The sequence below is a fragment of the Cavia porcellus genome, unplaced genomic scaffold (genome assembly GCF_034190915.1).
Source record: "Cavia porcellus strain 051 isolate PalLab524CR breed Dunkin Hartley unplaced genomic scaffold, mCavPor4.1 scaffold_4, whole genome shotgun sequence".
NCBI classification, from domain to species: domain Eukaryota; kingdom Metazoa; phylum Chordata; class Mammalia; order Rodentia; family Caviidae; genus Cavia; species Cavia porcellus.
Window position 1 is genome coordinate 58361466 of NW_026947487.1, and position 17849 is coordinate 58379314.

General features: G+C 32.4%; 1 protein-coding gene across 21 annotated transcripts in view; it reads right to left on the reverse strand.

The window, feature by feature from the left end:
• Positions 1-17849, reverse strand: part of Chd9 (chromodomain helicase DNA binding protein 9) — a 243065-nt gene that overhangs the window by 73025 nt on the left and 152191 nt on the right. For 19 of the 21 annotated variants that reach the window (XM_063247111.1, XM_063247105.1, XM_063247114.1 and 16 more), the window contains 8 exons: positions 16120-16231; positions 12034-12180; positions 11117-11185; positions 10982-11037; positions 9876-9993; positions 7483-7569; positions 7218-7355; positions 1231-1352 (listed from right to left, as the gene is read on the reverse strand). In XM_063247111.1, the coding sequence (XP_063103181.1) occupies positions 1231-1352; positions 7218-7355; positions 7483-7569; positions 9876-9993; positions 10982-11037; positions 11117-11185; positions 12034-12180; positions 16120-16231 (849 nt within the window). Of the gene's footprint in view, positions 1-1230; positions 1353-7217; positions 7356-7482; positions 7570-9039; positions 9327-9875; positions 9994-10981; positions 11038-11116; positions 11186-12033; positions 12181-12810; positions 12830-16119; positions 16232-17849 lie in introns of those variants that run through there. The other 2 variants (XM_063247125.1, XM_063247126.1) reach the window with 2 other exon arrangements.

The following is a 17849-nucleotide window of genomic DNA, read 5'->3' on the forward strand; positions in this document are numbered from 1 at the left end:
TGGGAGAGGCCTGGATCAAGGCATTCATATACATATTTCCTCAATTGGATGGATGTAGGATCCTTTGGCTGCCCTTAACTTTGAATATGTCTTTGTGTCTTTGCTCTTGCCTAGGGTTGCACTGGAGGTGGTAGAACGGAATTAACTTGCAGGGGGATTCCAATAGCAACTCAATGGAATTACAAATGTGACTTTTTGAATTGTGAGGAAGACTGGAAAAGGGATTTCAGTATTTTTAACTCTAGTGTGAAATATTAATAAATGATAGTCTTGTAATATTCATGTACCCAGTTTGGAATTCATATGGATTCATTTATGGAAGCCATGTATTTTTTATTTCGAGCACTTAGATCGGAATGTTTGTGAATGGATTGTTCCTAATCCAGAAGGTCATATTGCAATGAATTGTTTAAAATTGTTTACACTTGTTTAAATATTTTTACACTATGGCATTTATGCAATGGTTTATAGAATTCATGGAATTATTTTTATCAGTATATGAATTAATTAAAACTTTGAATCTAAAAAAATAATAAAATAAATGATAGGAGGGAGCACTCCATGGGTTATAAGTCATTCTCACATTATCTGACTCACCATTACTAAGAGTGACAACTCAGAAGAATTATGTAAGAATTAAAATCACAGAGAAATGATTACCATTATGTATGCATTACTAACTCTTAATTTTGGTACCACTTTTCGCTTCTTCTGTAATTATACTTCATATCATTAAATAATGAGATTTGTTTCATAAAGCATTTTAAACAACTTGAAAATAACACCAAAACAGTAAGTAATTAACTATGTTCCCTTTTAAGGATTCTATTTTTCATTAATTGCGGACTTAATTCATTAAACAAACACATTAAATAACACACAGGGATAATTCCTATAAAAGCAACATGCTCAAGAATGAATTAACCATAGCCAATTATTTACAGTAATGTAAATTGGTAAGTGAAAAACATTCTGTAGTATAGATAAGTTAGGACTAAAGTTACTTAAAATTTAATTATTAATCAGCATACCTCTAATTTAAAAGAAAAAAGTACAGTCTACATTCTGAGTTGTAATTTACATATTTGTCTCAGGTAAATTCTGTCAAAATCATGAAGACTTCAAGATGATAGTAATGTAACTACATGAGTATTTACTTTATTTAACATATTAAGGCACATACAAAAAAAAAACCATGCATTTATTTTTCTGTTAAAATATACCACATACCTGTTGTACCAATTGAATAGGAGCCAGTTGAGTCCTTCCAGTTGATATTCCCTGAGTTGATTGCCATTTTTATAGTCCCTGGATTGATCAATTTTCTTCCATATATTAGAAGGAGGACGTTCCTTTACGAAAAGTAAAAAAATGAATGATGCTTATATCACATTTAAATCTTTCATACAATTTACTATAGAAAGCATAATCTTTAAAATATCACAGGTACCTAACAGTATACAGTGTTATAGTGAAATTTTACTTAACACTTAAAAATCAAATTGATTCTGCTCAGACTCTTCAGGAAAGTGGAAGAGCAAGGCTTACTTTCTAGTTCATTCGATGAGGCCTTGATATAATAATAAGACAAAGAAAAGACATTACAAAAGAAACCTCCATTTCAATATCCCTCATACTCAGAGATACAGATAATTCTTAACAGAATTCTTATTATATGGAATCTAACAAAATATAAAGAAGGCAATACATCACAAAGAAGTAATGTTTCACTGAAATAAAAAGTGAGTTAAAATTGCAAATTACTGTGAACAAAAGCACAATGTCCTGAGTTTGATTCTTGGTTTAAAAAAAAAAAAAAGGAAATCAAAAGTAAAAAACTTATATTTATTCATAGAAAATATAACATGCCCGTGTAGAAATTCCTGTGGCATGTATAAAAAAGCTAGACTAAGTGGTGATTTTAACAATGCTACATAAAACAAGAACAATCTATCATAATCAATGGTATTCCACACTGTTCCAATAATCATGAATACAGTGGTATCTTGGTTCACAAACTTAACTCTATGATTCTGACTGCAAGCATTGTGGAATGAATTCTGCAACTGGAATTATAGAAAAAATTAAGTTCATGAAATGAAACACCATCATACATCTTTAAAACCAATGTATATTTGCACCTAATATGAAATTTTTAAGAACAATTCTGACAAGTAACAAAACCAGTATATTAAAAACTACCAAAAACCACTAAAATGACACAGCTAAACAAACTTAAGAGATTATTAATTCTTCTTAAATTGAACAACAGATCTACAGTCTCATCAAAATCTCAACAAGAATTCTGCAAAAATTTAAAAGCCAATTCTAAAAGCATATGGTATTATGAAGTAACAGAAAAAGCCAAAATAATAGAGAGAGGGGAAGAAATACAATTTGAGGACTTAAAGTGACTAATTTAGAAAACTATAAAAGCTGCAGAGAAAATACTATAAAGAATGGATATAAAAATACAGAAAAAAAGATTGGTGAAAAAGAATACATGGTTCAGAAATACATTATCAGCTGACTTTGCCAAAACTGGAAATGCAATTCAATAGAAAAAGAGACTGAAAAAAAATTGCTATAGTAACTGTACACCTATGAACAAAAACTGACTTTTGATTCATATATTAACTATCTACAGAAATGAATTTAAAGTGGATCACAGATCTAAATATTACAGAGTTTCTGGAAGAGGTAGGAGAAAAATCTTAACTTGGGTTATGTGAAAATTTCTTACATAAATAAAAAGTAGGGTCAAAAGGAAACGATAAACTGGATATCAGAACTAAGAACTTATGCTCTCATAAAGACCATCTAAAGATAATAGAAAGGAAGCCAGTATAGTGGAAACACATCTGTAATGAAAAATAATTGATGGTGACAAAGATTGTTAATCCTCTAGAAATGGGTAAGTGCTGTTAAAAGAAGAATGATTTGGGAGAAAAGAATTTTTTTAAACAGGCTCTCACACTATGCAGTTCAGGCTGGCCTTGAACTTTCAGACATCCTCCTGTCTCAGCCTCCCAAGTGCTGTGTGCCTCCATGGTGAGTCATCCCTCATTTTTAAAATATTCTGTTTCTATGGCTTCCTCAACTCCGAAGGGTTGAGAAGTTGATATGGGAGGTCAGGCTCTAGTTTCTGCATTTTCTGGCCGGTGAATAAACTTGTGCTGTTGGTGATCAACTTTTCTTTTGATTTTGAGCTTTGCAACATTTAATGGAAAAAGATCTGTTCTGGGGGAGTCTCTCCTCTACTAGGGAAACAGGGAAAGGAGTTTCCTACTATGGAAGGACAATTTGTGTGTAACACTTGTTTATGTAATGCCACTTTGACATAAATGGTACAAAGCATTGCTTTCAAAAGAAATATAGAAATAACATTATAGAGAAAATCATAGGGAAATCACTTTACAAGGAAAATATTTCTTTATTTGCATATATAGCTATATTCAATCAAAACAATGTTTCCTCCACAGGAGCAAGAAGCTGATATGAATTTATTCTAGATAAAAATTCATTCCAGATAAAATAAAGGTCTCTGGAAATTGCTGTTCAGATGGGGAAATAATACTGTCTTAGCCCCAAATGTAATACAGGTTAGTTATCAACAGAATAAATAAGTTTCTGTGGTGTAGGCAGAACATTGTTTTGCTTAAAATTATGTAGTTCTAATGAACAAGATTACATTTCTAAAACATTATCCTTAATTAGGCTATATGGTGACTAAAAATAAAAAATAACACATGCGATGAGCATACAGAAAAAGGTGACTACAAAACTGTTGCTATCCAATACTACCAAAGTTTACTAAAAACCTTTTTGTTCGCTGGAGCTAGAGATTGAATTTAGGGCCTTGTATATATTAGACCACTCTTCCAAAGAGCTACAGTCCCAGCCCAAGAAAACACTTCTTAAAAGAGAGCCAATTAACATTAAAAGAACTAACACAGAAGAGACTCAGCAAGGCAAAGCACACTTTCCCCAGGAATCAGGCTCCTCCAAGTGGATGGGCAAGAGACTCAGCCAAAAGACAAGCACACCTTCAACCAGGCTCTACCATATTGATCAGGAAGACTCAGTAAGAAGGCAAAGCACACCTTCCTGTGAGCCAGGCTCTGACATGGGGATTAGGAGGAGACTAAACAAGAAGACAAAGCACACCCTCTAGCGAGCCTGCCTCCAGCATGAGGATTGGGATGAGACTCAGAAAAAAAACTAGGCACGCCTTCTCATGAATCAGGCTCTGCTATGTGGAGTGGGAAGAGACTCAGCAAGAAGACAAACTATGCCTGCCAGAAAACCAGCTTCAGGCAAGCCACACCTCCCTGGGAGCCAGTTTCAGGCCTGGGAATCAGGAGGAGCCTCAACCATAAGACAAAAGCATGCCTTCACGTGAGCCAGCCAGTGTACAAGCTGGGAAACCAGAAGAGCATCTTCACCTGCTCGCTGTGATAAGTAACTGGTTGATTTGGAGGACTCAGGATGAGATGACAGCAACTGCGGTGAAAGGAATAGTTTGATGCTTGTATTGTTTGGTTGACTTTACAGGCCTGGGGTTGGTTATCTGGGCATCTACTGAGAGGATGGCAGTGTGCATTGTGGCAATTATGGGGGCTTTCCTCCTGTCTTGTTTTTGAAACCTTATGTTTTGTTTCAGTTTACTGTTTTGTTTTATTCCTGTATGTAGTAATCAGAGCAACAATTTTTAAACATAACAATGTGCAGTATCACAACTATTATTAAACTCCTATCATCAGGTTTCATTTCAGCAAAATAATGCAAATTGCACTAGTGTAGAACAGGGAAAAATTTCATTTACAGAATGTCTAGAAATAGAATAATTGGTATGTATGCTATTTTATGTAACAATAACTACTATAAACATCACTCACTTACAATATATATATATATATTTTTTGGTCTTTTTCCTTTTTTTTTGTCTTTTTCATTTTTATCGGTACCGGGGATCGAACTCTCGACCACCTGCTTGCAAGGCAGGCGCTTATGCCACTGAGCTAAATCCCCAGCCCCTGGTCTTTTTCCTTTTTATTGGTACTGGGGATCGAATTCACGACTGCCTGCTTGCAAGGCAGGCGCTTATGCCGCTGAGCTAAATCCCCAGCCCCCCACCTACAATATTTAAGAAAGACAGACTAGCACTGTCACTGATTTTACATTATTAAGGGTTCGATTCTGTTGAACCTCATTTACAAGGTCAAAATAATCTAAAGCATCTCAAACTTTTTAAAAGGTCCAAGACATTTAGCTGTGTACCTCTATAGACAATTACTGATCTAAATAGTTTAGATCATGATTTCAGTGGTGGCAAGTCTGTGACAGGCATGCTACTGAAGGCTGTTCATATCACTGAACGCTCTAAAAGGTTTCGTATTACTGGCTTATGTCTACAGACATTCCCACAAAGCTTCATGAGCTTGTACGTGGGGCTCTTGGGAGGTAGCTGGACCACAGGTGAGAGATAACTAGATTAGTGCAATGATTGGATTGGAACAGTTCTGGGTGTAGATTTACTGAACAGGGAAGACCAACCCCAGGGTAGGTGGTGCCAACCAACAGGCTTGTGGTCTGGGTAGAATAAAAAATGGAAAAAAGGCAGCTGTTTCTTGCCGGCCCTGCTAGGAACTGTTTGTCTCCTGCCTTGCTGCACTGCCTTAAACCAGCAGACTACTAAAATCAATAATGTTTTCAAGAGGACTGAGGGAGGGGATAACAGTCAATCGGATATTAGTGTTTCTTATTTATATAGATCTCTAATTATATTCTACATAAGACGTTTTACTGAGTGGGGGATATACTCAGTGGTACAAGCACTACCTAGCAGATGCAAGGTTTTAAGTTCAAACCCTGGTACCAAAAAAAAAAAAGTTTTTTCTAAAAAACTACAGCTATTGTGGAGCTGAAGTCACAGCTCAATGATAAAACATTTGCCTCGATTCATAAGACCCAAGGTTTAAGCTACTGTGGAAGTAGATACATTTCATATAATTTTTGGTGTAATAACTGGTTTAAAAAAACATAAATCTATTTTCCTTGACTTGAAAATTGACAACACAGTAATAAGAACCGTGGGAGCAATGAAACCCAAAATGTGTAATAGTCATTGTACAAAAGAGAGGAAAAGAAAGTGCTCTAAACTATATAACTGCATGTATATTTAAGTGTATAAGATAGAAAATGATATCACAGAGTTTTATTGGATCATTGAACAGAACTGTTTGCAGTATCATTGATGGAATGTCCACTTTACAAGCTTTAATTTTGTGACTTGAACAATTATTTCTAAGATGACAATATGTAATCCATTAACTAGTGATTTCCTACTGTTCATTTTTTTTTCTACAAATCTGTATAACTTGTACCCTTTCTCTGCTTTTTTTTTCTTTTCTCCTTAAATAAAATTTTTTAAAAAAATTAAAAAAAAAAAAAGAAAATTGACAACACTTCAATAAAGCTACAACTAATATTGTAATTTACATAAATGATCTGAAAGAAGTATGAGAATAATTTTAAATTCAGAAATGAGGTAGAACTATTCAGTGAAACAACTTTTCTAAAGAAAATGTGGAAGGAAACATTTACCAATACTTAAGGAAATACAAAAGGCATTATGATTAAGCAACTACACTTATTATTTACATTGTAGAAACTGTTACATGAACTTAAAGTTCAATGCATAAGTTTACCATAGCAAAAAATGCAAATTTCTCTTAACAGAGCAGCTAAATTAATATATATGCACCATTATTTGGAAGTTAAATAGGATACAGAATTAATTGGGTACCAAAAGGCTAAGTTAGGGGGCTGGGGATTTAGCTCAGTGGCATAAGCACCTGCCTGGCAAGCGTGAGGTTGTGAGTTTGATCCCCAGCACCAAATACAGGATACAGAATTAATTGGGTACCAAAGGCTAAGTTAGGGGGCTGGGGATTTAGCTCAATGGCATAAGTACCTGCCTGGCAAGCATGAGGTTGCAAGTTCAATCCCCAGCATAAAAAAAAAAGTTAAAAACTCTAAGTTAGGGCAATGAATATAGCTCAGTAGTAAGAATGTGTGTCACTTTGGTAGAAGCCCTAGGTTGAATTCCCAGCAACACATACCCCAAACAAGCAAACAAAATCTATAGCTCATATTAACACTACTAAATAACAAAATATAAAGTTTATATGAAGCTGTCTATGATAGGTTCTTACTAAATGTCTTGTGTCAGGCCTTGAAGCTTGCAGTTGTTCAAATTCTTCTATTTTTGCAAGGTCTACATCTTCTTTTAGTTCCCATGTACTATCTTCATATGGCAACGAGCACCACTTTACTAAGTAGTAAATAACAGGCTGCAAAGACAAAATTTTTTTTTTATCATTTTGAAAGGCAGTAAGAAGTATTTTAAGAGAATGACTACAAATAATCTGAAAGCTTTTGGATTTTTCTTAATTAAAAAGTATTTTACAAAACACATACCTCCCCAGTGTCCTTATCTTCACAAAAAGAAACTTCTAAAACTCTGTCTACTTCAGTGTAGTCTGGGTTAAATGGTTCTTCTTCCATCTAAAATCAAAAAGTAACTTAATTGATATCTAACAAAGTGGAAAGATAGAAATACAGATATAGAACACTATAGAACAAACATCAGTTTGTTTCCAACTACGTTTCCAATAAGTGAAATTCTTACAATTTAATTTGTAAAGACATTTAGTAAGTTATGAGTATAATATATGATAAAATTATTCAAATAAGGTATTCTAGAAGTCACACAGTGCCAAATTCAATGAATGAAGACAAACAGTAATGTTTTGGTAAGCCTACATTTCTCTTGGAAGGCACTCAGCAGCAGCATTCACCATATTTTCAATAACACATAAAGACACTCATGAAAGAACACTTCAAGAACAGCTTCAGAAAGTGGCATGTATTCTGAGAGGAATTAATGGCAACATTTGTTGTGTTGTAAATTTTTCAAATTTAAATATTCATTATATTTCCATATTACTAGTTGTATAATCTATATCAAATAAAGTCAAATAAAAACCCAAAAGAAAATAAGAAATTTTAACAGATAAAACAAAAGATTTACATAGCTTTTATGTTGTACCTGAGTCAAGAGAAAATTAATATTCATGAAAAATTAAATGTTATACACTATTTCTTCATATTAAAAACTTCTTTATTAGTGGGGCTGGGGTAGAACAGGGCCTTTTGCCTCTGTTAGGTAAGTGCTCTACCACTGAGCTACAATCCCAACCCTTACCTAAGTTATTCTAAAATCTTCAGCTCACTAGGAATTTTGTAGCAGTGAATAGATAAAAGATTGTTGAGGTATGGGGAACAATTCCCAGCACTCATAAACCATTGGGTCACTAGAATCATCACATTTTTGAGGTAGTTTTAATAATCACAAGGAAATAATGTAATTTCATGGTTAATAATCTGATAGCTACCATCTTACTCCAGGTCAATGTACCTACTGGTTAGATACACAACTACGGAGCGAACAGGTATAATGAACTACCAAATATGATTAACTGACAAGGATAAAGCATCATTTCAATGCTACTCTTCGTTTAAAAAAATGTATAGCAAGAATCATGAGGAAATAATATACAATCTCAACGTAGGGACATTTTACAAAACAAATGACTTGTACTCTTAAAAAATGTTCAAAAAATGAAAAACGAACACTGATTTGAAAAGACAATAAATGAATCAACATTTGGGACTGAGATGAATTTTGGGAAAGAGAATCACACACACATTTTTTGCTATAGAAAAATTCTACTGGAACAATTAGTAAACTATCAATAAGATCTGCAAATAAGTAAAAAACTACAGTCAGTGTTAATTCTGTTTTTATGTTAGAAACTGTATTTGGTTTTAGAAAATAAATACTGAAGCATTTGAAACATTCAAATGGTTCAGAAAAAAATGTGTGTGCTGGACAAAGATGGGGAGGGAAATTAAGGCATCCAGAATGAATACATATCATAAAGCAAGTTATGAGTCAGGCGTGGGGGCACACACCTTTAATCCTAGCTACTCAGGAGGCTGAGGTGGGAGGATCCCAAGTTTGAAGCCAGCCTGGGCAATTTAGCCAGACCCTGTGTCAAAAAAACATTTTAAGAAGTTCTGGGGATGTAGCTCAGTGGTAGCACACTTGTTTAGAATGTGCAAGGCCAGCCTGGGTTCAATCCTTAGTACTGAAAGAAAAAAAAAGAAAAAGAAAAAGAAAAAGAAAAAAAATAAAGAAAAAAAGGAAAAGCAAATATGGTAAAATGTTAACATCTGAAAGTCAATGTAAAATTTATGTGGGAATTTAAACTGTTTTTGTAATTCTTTTGTCCAAAATAAAGATTCAAATTTCCTTAACTTAAAAAACTTAAATGAATTTAAAACTGTTCTAAAAATGTAACCAATTAAAAAAATTAAGAGCATGAAAAGATATCAAATCAAATTTAGCTGGGCACAGAAAAGTAAGTAAATTTTTAAAATGATGTTCTATTCACACACGCAAGCTGGTGTGGAAAATATGCAATATACGTTATAAAAAATTTATTTGGCACAATATCACTTCTTTTGCCTAAGTAACATGTTGATAATTTGTGATGTTAATGTACATTCAACTCTAAGTACTAAAACACTAAAATATACTAAAATACATTTAAAAATGCAAGTGTATCTACAATTCTGAATCATCGAAGTTACTATTTTAGATAGTTTCCAAGCTAATTTAGGAAAGAACACTTATATTCAAATATTAATATGGACAGCCTAAAATTTAAAGTAATACTTAAAATTCTGCTAAATAATATTATATATTTACAGATTTTAACACATAGTTGTCTTATTGTTTTTCTTACATCTGCAAAAAAATGTGCTCTTTGTGCTTGTCTCAATTTGAATCGTTTGATTTTCTGCTGGATCCTTTTATCTTTCAAAAGCTGCTGTTCTGTGGCCCACTCACAATGAAGATAAGAGCTAAAATTTTCATAAAAGCAATACATTAGAATGAAACATCATATTTAACATCTATTTTTAATTGTAATATCCAACACAAAATATTACCTTCAATACTACAAATAGGTGGTTCATCACATTTAATTTCAGTAAACATCAAAAAATTTCTAAAATAAAGACACCATGATCCCTATATTCTAAGGAAATTGTAACCTAAGAGTCTACAATTTGTAATCTAGTAACAGAAGTATAAACTGACCAAGTATAAGAACAGAATGTAATATATCTTTTATTATTAAGAGGAAGGGATTTGTCATGACCACAAGGATAAACTGCTTTTGAAACCAATGGAGTTCTATTTAAAAGCTTTCACTGAAGTATTGAGAAAAGTTGGAAAGTGACAAGAAGAATATTCTTCTCATAATTAATGACTCCTATGAATTATTACTATTATTATTAGTTTGGGTGGCATTGAGGCCTAAACCCAAGGACTCTGCACTAAATCATATACCTGGCCATTTTTTAATGTTTATACAAGATTTCACTAAGCTAGCATGATGTCCAGCCTTGGCTGGAATATGCGATCCTCCAACCTCAGCCAGAGGTAGGCATTACCTTATTTGGCTGAATCTGCTGCAACAATTTAAGATCAGAAATTTCTTACAATAAAGTCTGAAAAGGTCTACATGCATTCATAATAATTAACATCTATAATTTTTTTTTGTTTTTTTCATTTTTATTGGTACCAGGGATCGAACTCACAACCACACACTTGCAAGGCAGGCGCTTATGCTGCTGAGCTAAATCCACAGTCCCTAAAAATTCAATCTTAACATAAAAGATTTTCAGAGCCTTTAAACTTTAATGCTCATGCAATTGTAAGTAACAAAAATTATCATTAAAATGGAGACAAATGAAAATCATAATTATTCAATATATTTATATACTAAATATATCACATTGTATTTAATCAAATATCTTTATAGTTCTTTATAACTCAAATACTTACTAATTCTTGTATTTCACAAAAAATTCTTCTGTATCAATCATCACTCCAGGTGTTATCTACAAAAATAATATTAATAATTGTAACTCTTAAACAGGATACAGAATACAATGCAAAATGTACTATAGCATTACTTACTTCCTTTTTCACAATTCTAGAAGATAGTATTTTGTCTACAATTGCAGCATCTTCTTCACTCGGATTCTCCTATTGGAGGGAAGGAAACAAATACATGATATAATACATTCTGAAAAATCCTTTAGTTGCTATTTTGTATATTTACAAATATAATAAAACTCAAAAAACATTTAGTACATTCAGGGCACTACATCAAACGTTAGGAATATAAAACACAGGAAAAATAGAGTATTGTTGTAACCCCCTGTGTTCATTTGCATCATGAACATATTAAACATATTATGCTTTTTAATGTGCTAGACACTATATCTTAAGTACTGCGCATATATTAACTATGGAGATACCACTACTCTATTATGACTTCCACAGTAGGAATAATCAAACTCAGGCATAGTACAGGCTAAGACCTTGCCTAAAGTTTCAACTCCCTCAGCTAGTGGCTGGGTATTTGGTTCACAATGACACACAGGCAGGCAACAATATTTGTAAGGCAGAGGACCCAGCACTTACAGGGCAGAAAAGACAAAGCACAGTTGTTCTTCTATTCACTAATATTTGAGATTTTAATTTTCAGAGAAAAATAATGTGATTAGAAATTCCAATTTCAAGATATTCAAATATAATTTCAAGTTATTCTGCCCAAAATAAACAGTTTGGAATAGTTTCAGAAATTATGAGAGTATTTTCAGAAATGTGATGCCTACATTGCAAGAGGAAAACAAAAGAGAGGCATATCTTAAATAATTTATCTCAGTTTAAAATATATTTAGTCACAGTTACGTATGGCAGCACGTGCCGCTAATCCCAGCAATGCTAAGCCAGCATGGGCTACAAAGTGAGACCCTGTCTCAGAACATCAAAATAAATGAATTAATTAATTACAAAGCATTGTAATTGTAATCCTAAATATATCTTACCACAAATAATTGCAAAGGCTGTTCACCAGGTAAAGGAGCTGAATTCTTTTTTATTTTCATTGAGCCTTTAACCTCTTCTTCAGATTGTTTCCCTTCTCCATCTTCTGTGTATTTTTTTCGTTTAATTTGTCGATTTGATCTTCTTTTCTGTAATGAACCACAAGGATCAGATTTATATATCTTAAAAATGATTTAGAGTATTTACAATAAATATTTTAAAAATATTTCTCCTAAAGTTAGCAATTTTTACATTAAATTTTGCAAAATCATATTCAATATTTATATCTACTTATTTTTCTATTTAATTAAAGGAAGATTATCATTAGCTCCTTTTCACAGGTTTGCAATCTTCCTGAATTTTCACTTTCCTACAATTTCAAATATCCAAGGTTAGGAAAACCTGAATCATCTTGCTTTACAAGTCATACAAATAAAAAGATTTCTATCCTTTTAAAAACTATTCATAGCTTGGGCAAGATACATTTCATTAGTAATACTTTTATTACTATATTACTTTTCTTTAAAAATATGTTAAAAAGATTGAAGAGGTTATGTTTTATTTAACTGTTTCACATTTTGGGCAATAAATAATTAAACCACAGATACTTTCACATACTAAGCCCCAAACTTAAAAAAGCATATCAAATATATATTCGTTAACTGGAGGTTAAATGTAAAAAAGTAAATAAATAAATACTACTTGCCAAAACATATGAAATTATTTAAAGTAGGATAGTATGTTTTTAAACAATATATAAAGCAAATGTTTAAACCTACCAATTAATCAAATTTAAATGAAGGAAGAAACAGTGTTTCTAATTCTAATAGCTTTCCTAAAAATAAAAAAAAATACTATCATAAATCAGAACTCAATCTTACGTATTATACGTAGCAACATTATTTTCAAATAATCTAAGTAATTTTAAATTAGATACCAAAACTAGATGGTTTACTTACCTCCCTAAATATCTAATATTTGTTTCAAAAGTTTTTATTTCAAGGACAATTGAAAATAAACAAGTTTCTAGGTTTAATCCACAGCATAGGCAAAAATAAAAACAAAAACAAGTTATATACATATCATTCGATGTTCCCTGCAGTATTATAAGGTCAGACTGGTCTGAAATTTCTGTAGGACCCACTTACTTTTCTTCATTTCTGCAAAATCTCACTGGGTAAGGGATCTCAGCTACTGTTCTATTATTTAATATTTAGTAAATCTATCTTTTCTCTTCCATTTATTTTGTATATTCATTTATTGTACTCCCAGAAATGAAACTAGTAAAGTAACTCAAATGGTCTTTTGATTTTTGCCAATACCTTCTATGGCAGGCCTTTCTTTATTTCCACAGCCATGACTCAAAATGGTTGTGTCTATGTAGTAGTGTGAGGGCAAATTGTTACTTGTATCTAATAAGGCTGTAAAAATGATTTTTGTAACATGAGGCCTCTATGCTTTTCTCCCATGACTAGTGTAATATTGAGACAAAAAAAGCATTAAAGATGTGCTCAGTGTAGCAGACAATTCCACATGTCCTTTAGGATGGATTATCATCTAATTAGGGTTTTTTGGTTTTGTTTTGTTTTTTTGGTGAGGAGTACTAGAGATCAAATGCATGATAGGTTATAAGCTCTCTACCACTGAGCTATACTCTAGACTCACTTTTGTGTGGTTTGGCTTTGGTTTTTGGTGGGTTATCATCTTTTGCCATGAAGAAACTGATTATTTACAAATGTTAAGGCAACATTTTAAAATTTTGTAAATATAAAAGTACTATGAAAATGCAATTTTCTTGCATTCTATTCTCAAAAGGACATGATATATTTATTGTTCAGGTAGTGGGGGAGGGATTTTATGATCCTGGCTAAAAGAATGATTTAAATTCTATAAGCATCTATAGTTTTAAATGTTCAAGAATAATTTATTAAGTACTGAGACAATTATAGCATGTATTGTCTCATTATGCATAACTTCTAAATAATAAAGTCTGGGAATAATTCGGTAGATTTTTAGAAGACTATCAGATGTTTTCATCTATATTATAGTTTCTGCTCACTTAGGCATTTATTAGTACTTTGAAATACCTTACTTAGTCTTCAATAAATAGTAAATGAGAAGTCTGAAAATGTAGTTTAATATTACAGAAGTGCATGCGCAAGTCATTCTTCAAAAGACGGAATGAGGGCCATTAGCTGCACATGATGACTCAAATTGTAATACTAGACATTTGGTAGGCTAAGGAAGGATTACAAGTTCAACGATCAACATGGGAAACTTAATGAGACCCTAACTCAAAGTAAAATTTACAAACGATGGGGACATAGCTTAGTGGTAGAGTACTAACACTGCACATGAGAGGCCTGGATTTAATCTCAGTACTAAAAAACAAACAAAAAGAATGAGGACCACTTAGTGTAAAACAGTCCCTCATCTTATGAAAACTTTATTAAAATTTCATGAATTAGGAAATAGTACTTGACTTCATCATAAATTATACTTGATTAAAATACACAGCAAAAAAGTCCAAATAAGGAAAAGCCAAATACGATGTCACTCTCACCAATTATCTTTCTCTGCATGTAATATGTCTATAAGTTTAAAGATATAAAAAAAGTAAGTTTTGGAGGCTTTCTTCCTCCATGTTTTTCAAACAACAATTTAAAACAGTGACAAGTTCCATCTTCTGTTATTTCTAGCTTTCTTCTTGTGTCTTTAACAGTGTCAGCAGATTAGCTTACAGCACTTTGGACAAAGAAGTCAGAAGAATTACACTTTTAAATGACTAACATTACTTATTTCCTATACTGACCTTATCCAATCTGCTGCAGAGACATTTAAAAAAAATTAGGTCTCTAAATATAAAGCCACTAAATAGTCTAAGATCAAAGGTAAAAAATTAAATGCTGTATTCACAGTTCTAAATTTCCTCCTGATTCCAAACCTTAATTTATTTTCAAGTTTTCAAATCTTGACATCCACTGTTGTGGTTGAAAGTTACCTGGACCTTGCTGTCATTTATACAGTGACACAATCAAATATTAATAGGATAGCCTTACAATTGATTCTTAGAAAATACCTCCCCTCTTCCTTTAGTGTTGGAGCAACACACTTTTCAAAGCCACCTGACACTACAGTAAAAAGCATGGAAGAAATGTACACGTTGACCTATGCTATCATTTCATTGTTTGGTAATTACATAATAGAAAAATGGCCAGCATTATTTAAGTAAAAATTAAAACTAAATTCTCTCATATTGAATAAGTTAAATATAAGTTTGCCTAAATTAAAGATAACATACGAAGAAAAAGCCAGGCCATATAATATTAGGCGCTTCAATCACTGCCCTTACCTCAACTCTTGCAGCAGCCCAGGAGCCTTGAGCCACTACTCTCCCATTGGATAAGAAGCTGCATAAGGAAGAAGAAAGGCCATTCAGGGGCTTTCTGGCCCCATAATTCAACAACTGCCAACACCCCTATGGCCTACAGTAATATTTTAAATATTAGAAAGCAGAGGGTGGCCTGAATTATATGACCTTCACTAAATATTTATATTTTTAACTTCACAGGATTATTTAGAATATCCACCTATTTTTAAAGGGAAAATGCAAAATATTCATGTATCTCAGGAGATTTTTTTTTTTTTAATTATCAGTTAGCTTTTCTTCCACAGAAGCAGATCAAAGAAACTATCTCTAGGGTGATTTAGTCCATCTGCTCTGTAATTTGTATATTTTTAAAATCACTATTTCTATCATTAAATAAATTCAAAAATACTCCATAAGTATAGAATATCACTCTTAAAAGTCATCAAGGACTCTGTATTATTAATTAAGATCTCATGGTTTCAGTTCCATTACCTGACAAATGAGTTTGGAGAGGATACGTAAGTTTCCTCCCATATCTAATGTTTTATTATAATATAACTAGGAGCATACATAACGTAATAATGCTGCCCTATAAATTCTAGCATATAATAAAATGTATTTTTATTCCTAAACTACAATTTAAATATTCATAAACAATATTATGCTACCTAAATAATTCTAACAGTGTTCTAAATCTCAGAAAAAAATTAATACTCACTTGAGAATCTTGATCTTTGAATGCATGCTGTGGCATCTGCTCGGCATCAGATATTTCATCTGAAGAATCATTCTTTCTTTTTTGTTTCTTACCCAATGTTATAATGAGTTTGCTGTTTTAAGAGGAAAAAAGTAAATAGTAAGAACTACATTTTTTCCATTTTTGGTCAAATTAAGATTGCCATTATAAATTTTCTACTGTTTTATATCACTTGCACTTCCAACCAAATTGGCAATTATTCTAAAATCCATACATTAACTTCCTTCTAACAAACTGAACACAAATCAATACTACAGATAATGTTTTTCTAAGAACAGAAATGCACCAAAGTGAGATGCAGCAGTACCACACTCCTGAAACCCCAGCACTCTATGAAGCTGAGGATGGAGGATTAAAAGTTCAAGCCCTGCCCAGGCAATGTGACAGGAGTTTGTCTTAAAAAGTAAGAAAAAGGAAGAAAATCGTGAGAACTAGAAAAGGTTAATTTATGTCACTTGTTTTTTAGGCTCAAGATATGTTTCATGGGAAAAATTTCAAGTGACAAAATTATGATACTAATAAAAATGGTAAATTTTATTATATTAAATACTTGGAGTGAAAGATATTATTTCTTTACCTATTATCCAATTATCCAATTAATATTCCACTGATTCTACTTGAATACCTATAGTTCCTCAGTGTCTACTTCTACCAGGCATGATGATGTCATGCCTGTAATTCCAGCACTGTGGGAAGCTGAGGCAGGATGATCACAAGTTTGAGCCTACCCTGGGCAACTTGGCAAGCCCTTGTCTTAAAAAAAAGACAAAAAATTCTATTTCCTTCTGCCCTTATTTAAGAATAAGGAATGTTTCTGTATTTCTCTGAATCCTAAATATATTTATGATTATATATCTTTTTGCATATATTTGTATACATTATACATATATGTATCAAATATCTAAACTAAAAGTATGAGTTTCTTCTTGAAATGGATTTAAGTACAGTGCTCCCACATTTCTTTATTTGCTAACAATAGCATTTTTCTTAGAGTACCATATTCATTTTAAAGCATACTAATTACTAATTAGCAGAATTCTATTTGAGGTATCTATTCTAAAAACTAAAAACTACTCCCAAACATTTTTGAGTATGGTGTAGATATCAGAATTCTTCAACAATATTTACTAAAGAACTTCAGAGGTTAAAAGCATGTACTTTGAAATCACAAGGTCAAAGATTGAAACCTTGAATTTTCCATTTGCCTATCTGTGAGACATTAGACAAATTATTTATCTCTTTTGGCCTTAGTTTTTGTCTTTGGAAAATAAAGATATTACAGCAGCTACCTTCCTTGTTATTTAGAATTAAGTGGGATGATGTATGTGTTACAGTTTGGATCTTAAATGTCCCCCATTAGCTCATGTGTTGAGGGGTGGTACTCAGTCTATGGTGCTATTGGGAGGTGGATGAAACTATAATAAGTAAGGTCTAACAGAATGAAGTTAGGCCATTAACAGTATGCCTTTAAAGAGGATAGATACTGAGACACTGGCACCTTTCTCCTTTTCAGTTCCCAAATGTCCAAAGATAAAAAGCCTCCTCTCACAGTCAATATTCTCCCTTGCCATATGACAAAGAAATACAGCAGTTGACTACCTCTGAGTGAATTAAAACCTCAGAAAATAGTGCCAAAATAAATCTTTTCTACCTATAAATTGTTTAATCTCAATTGTTTTATTGTGTATTAT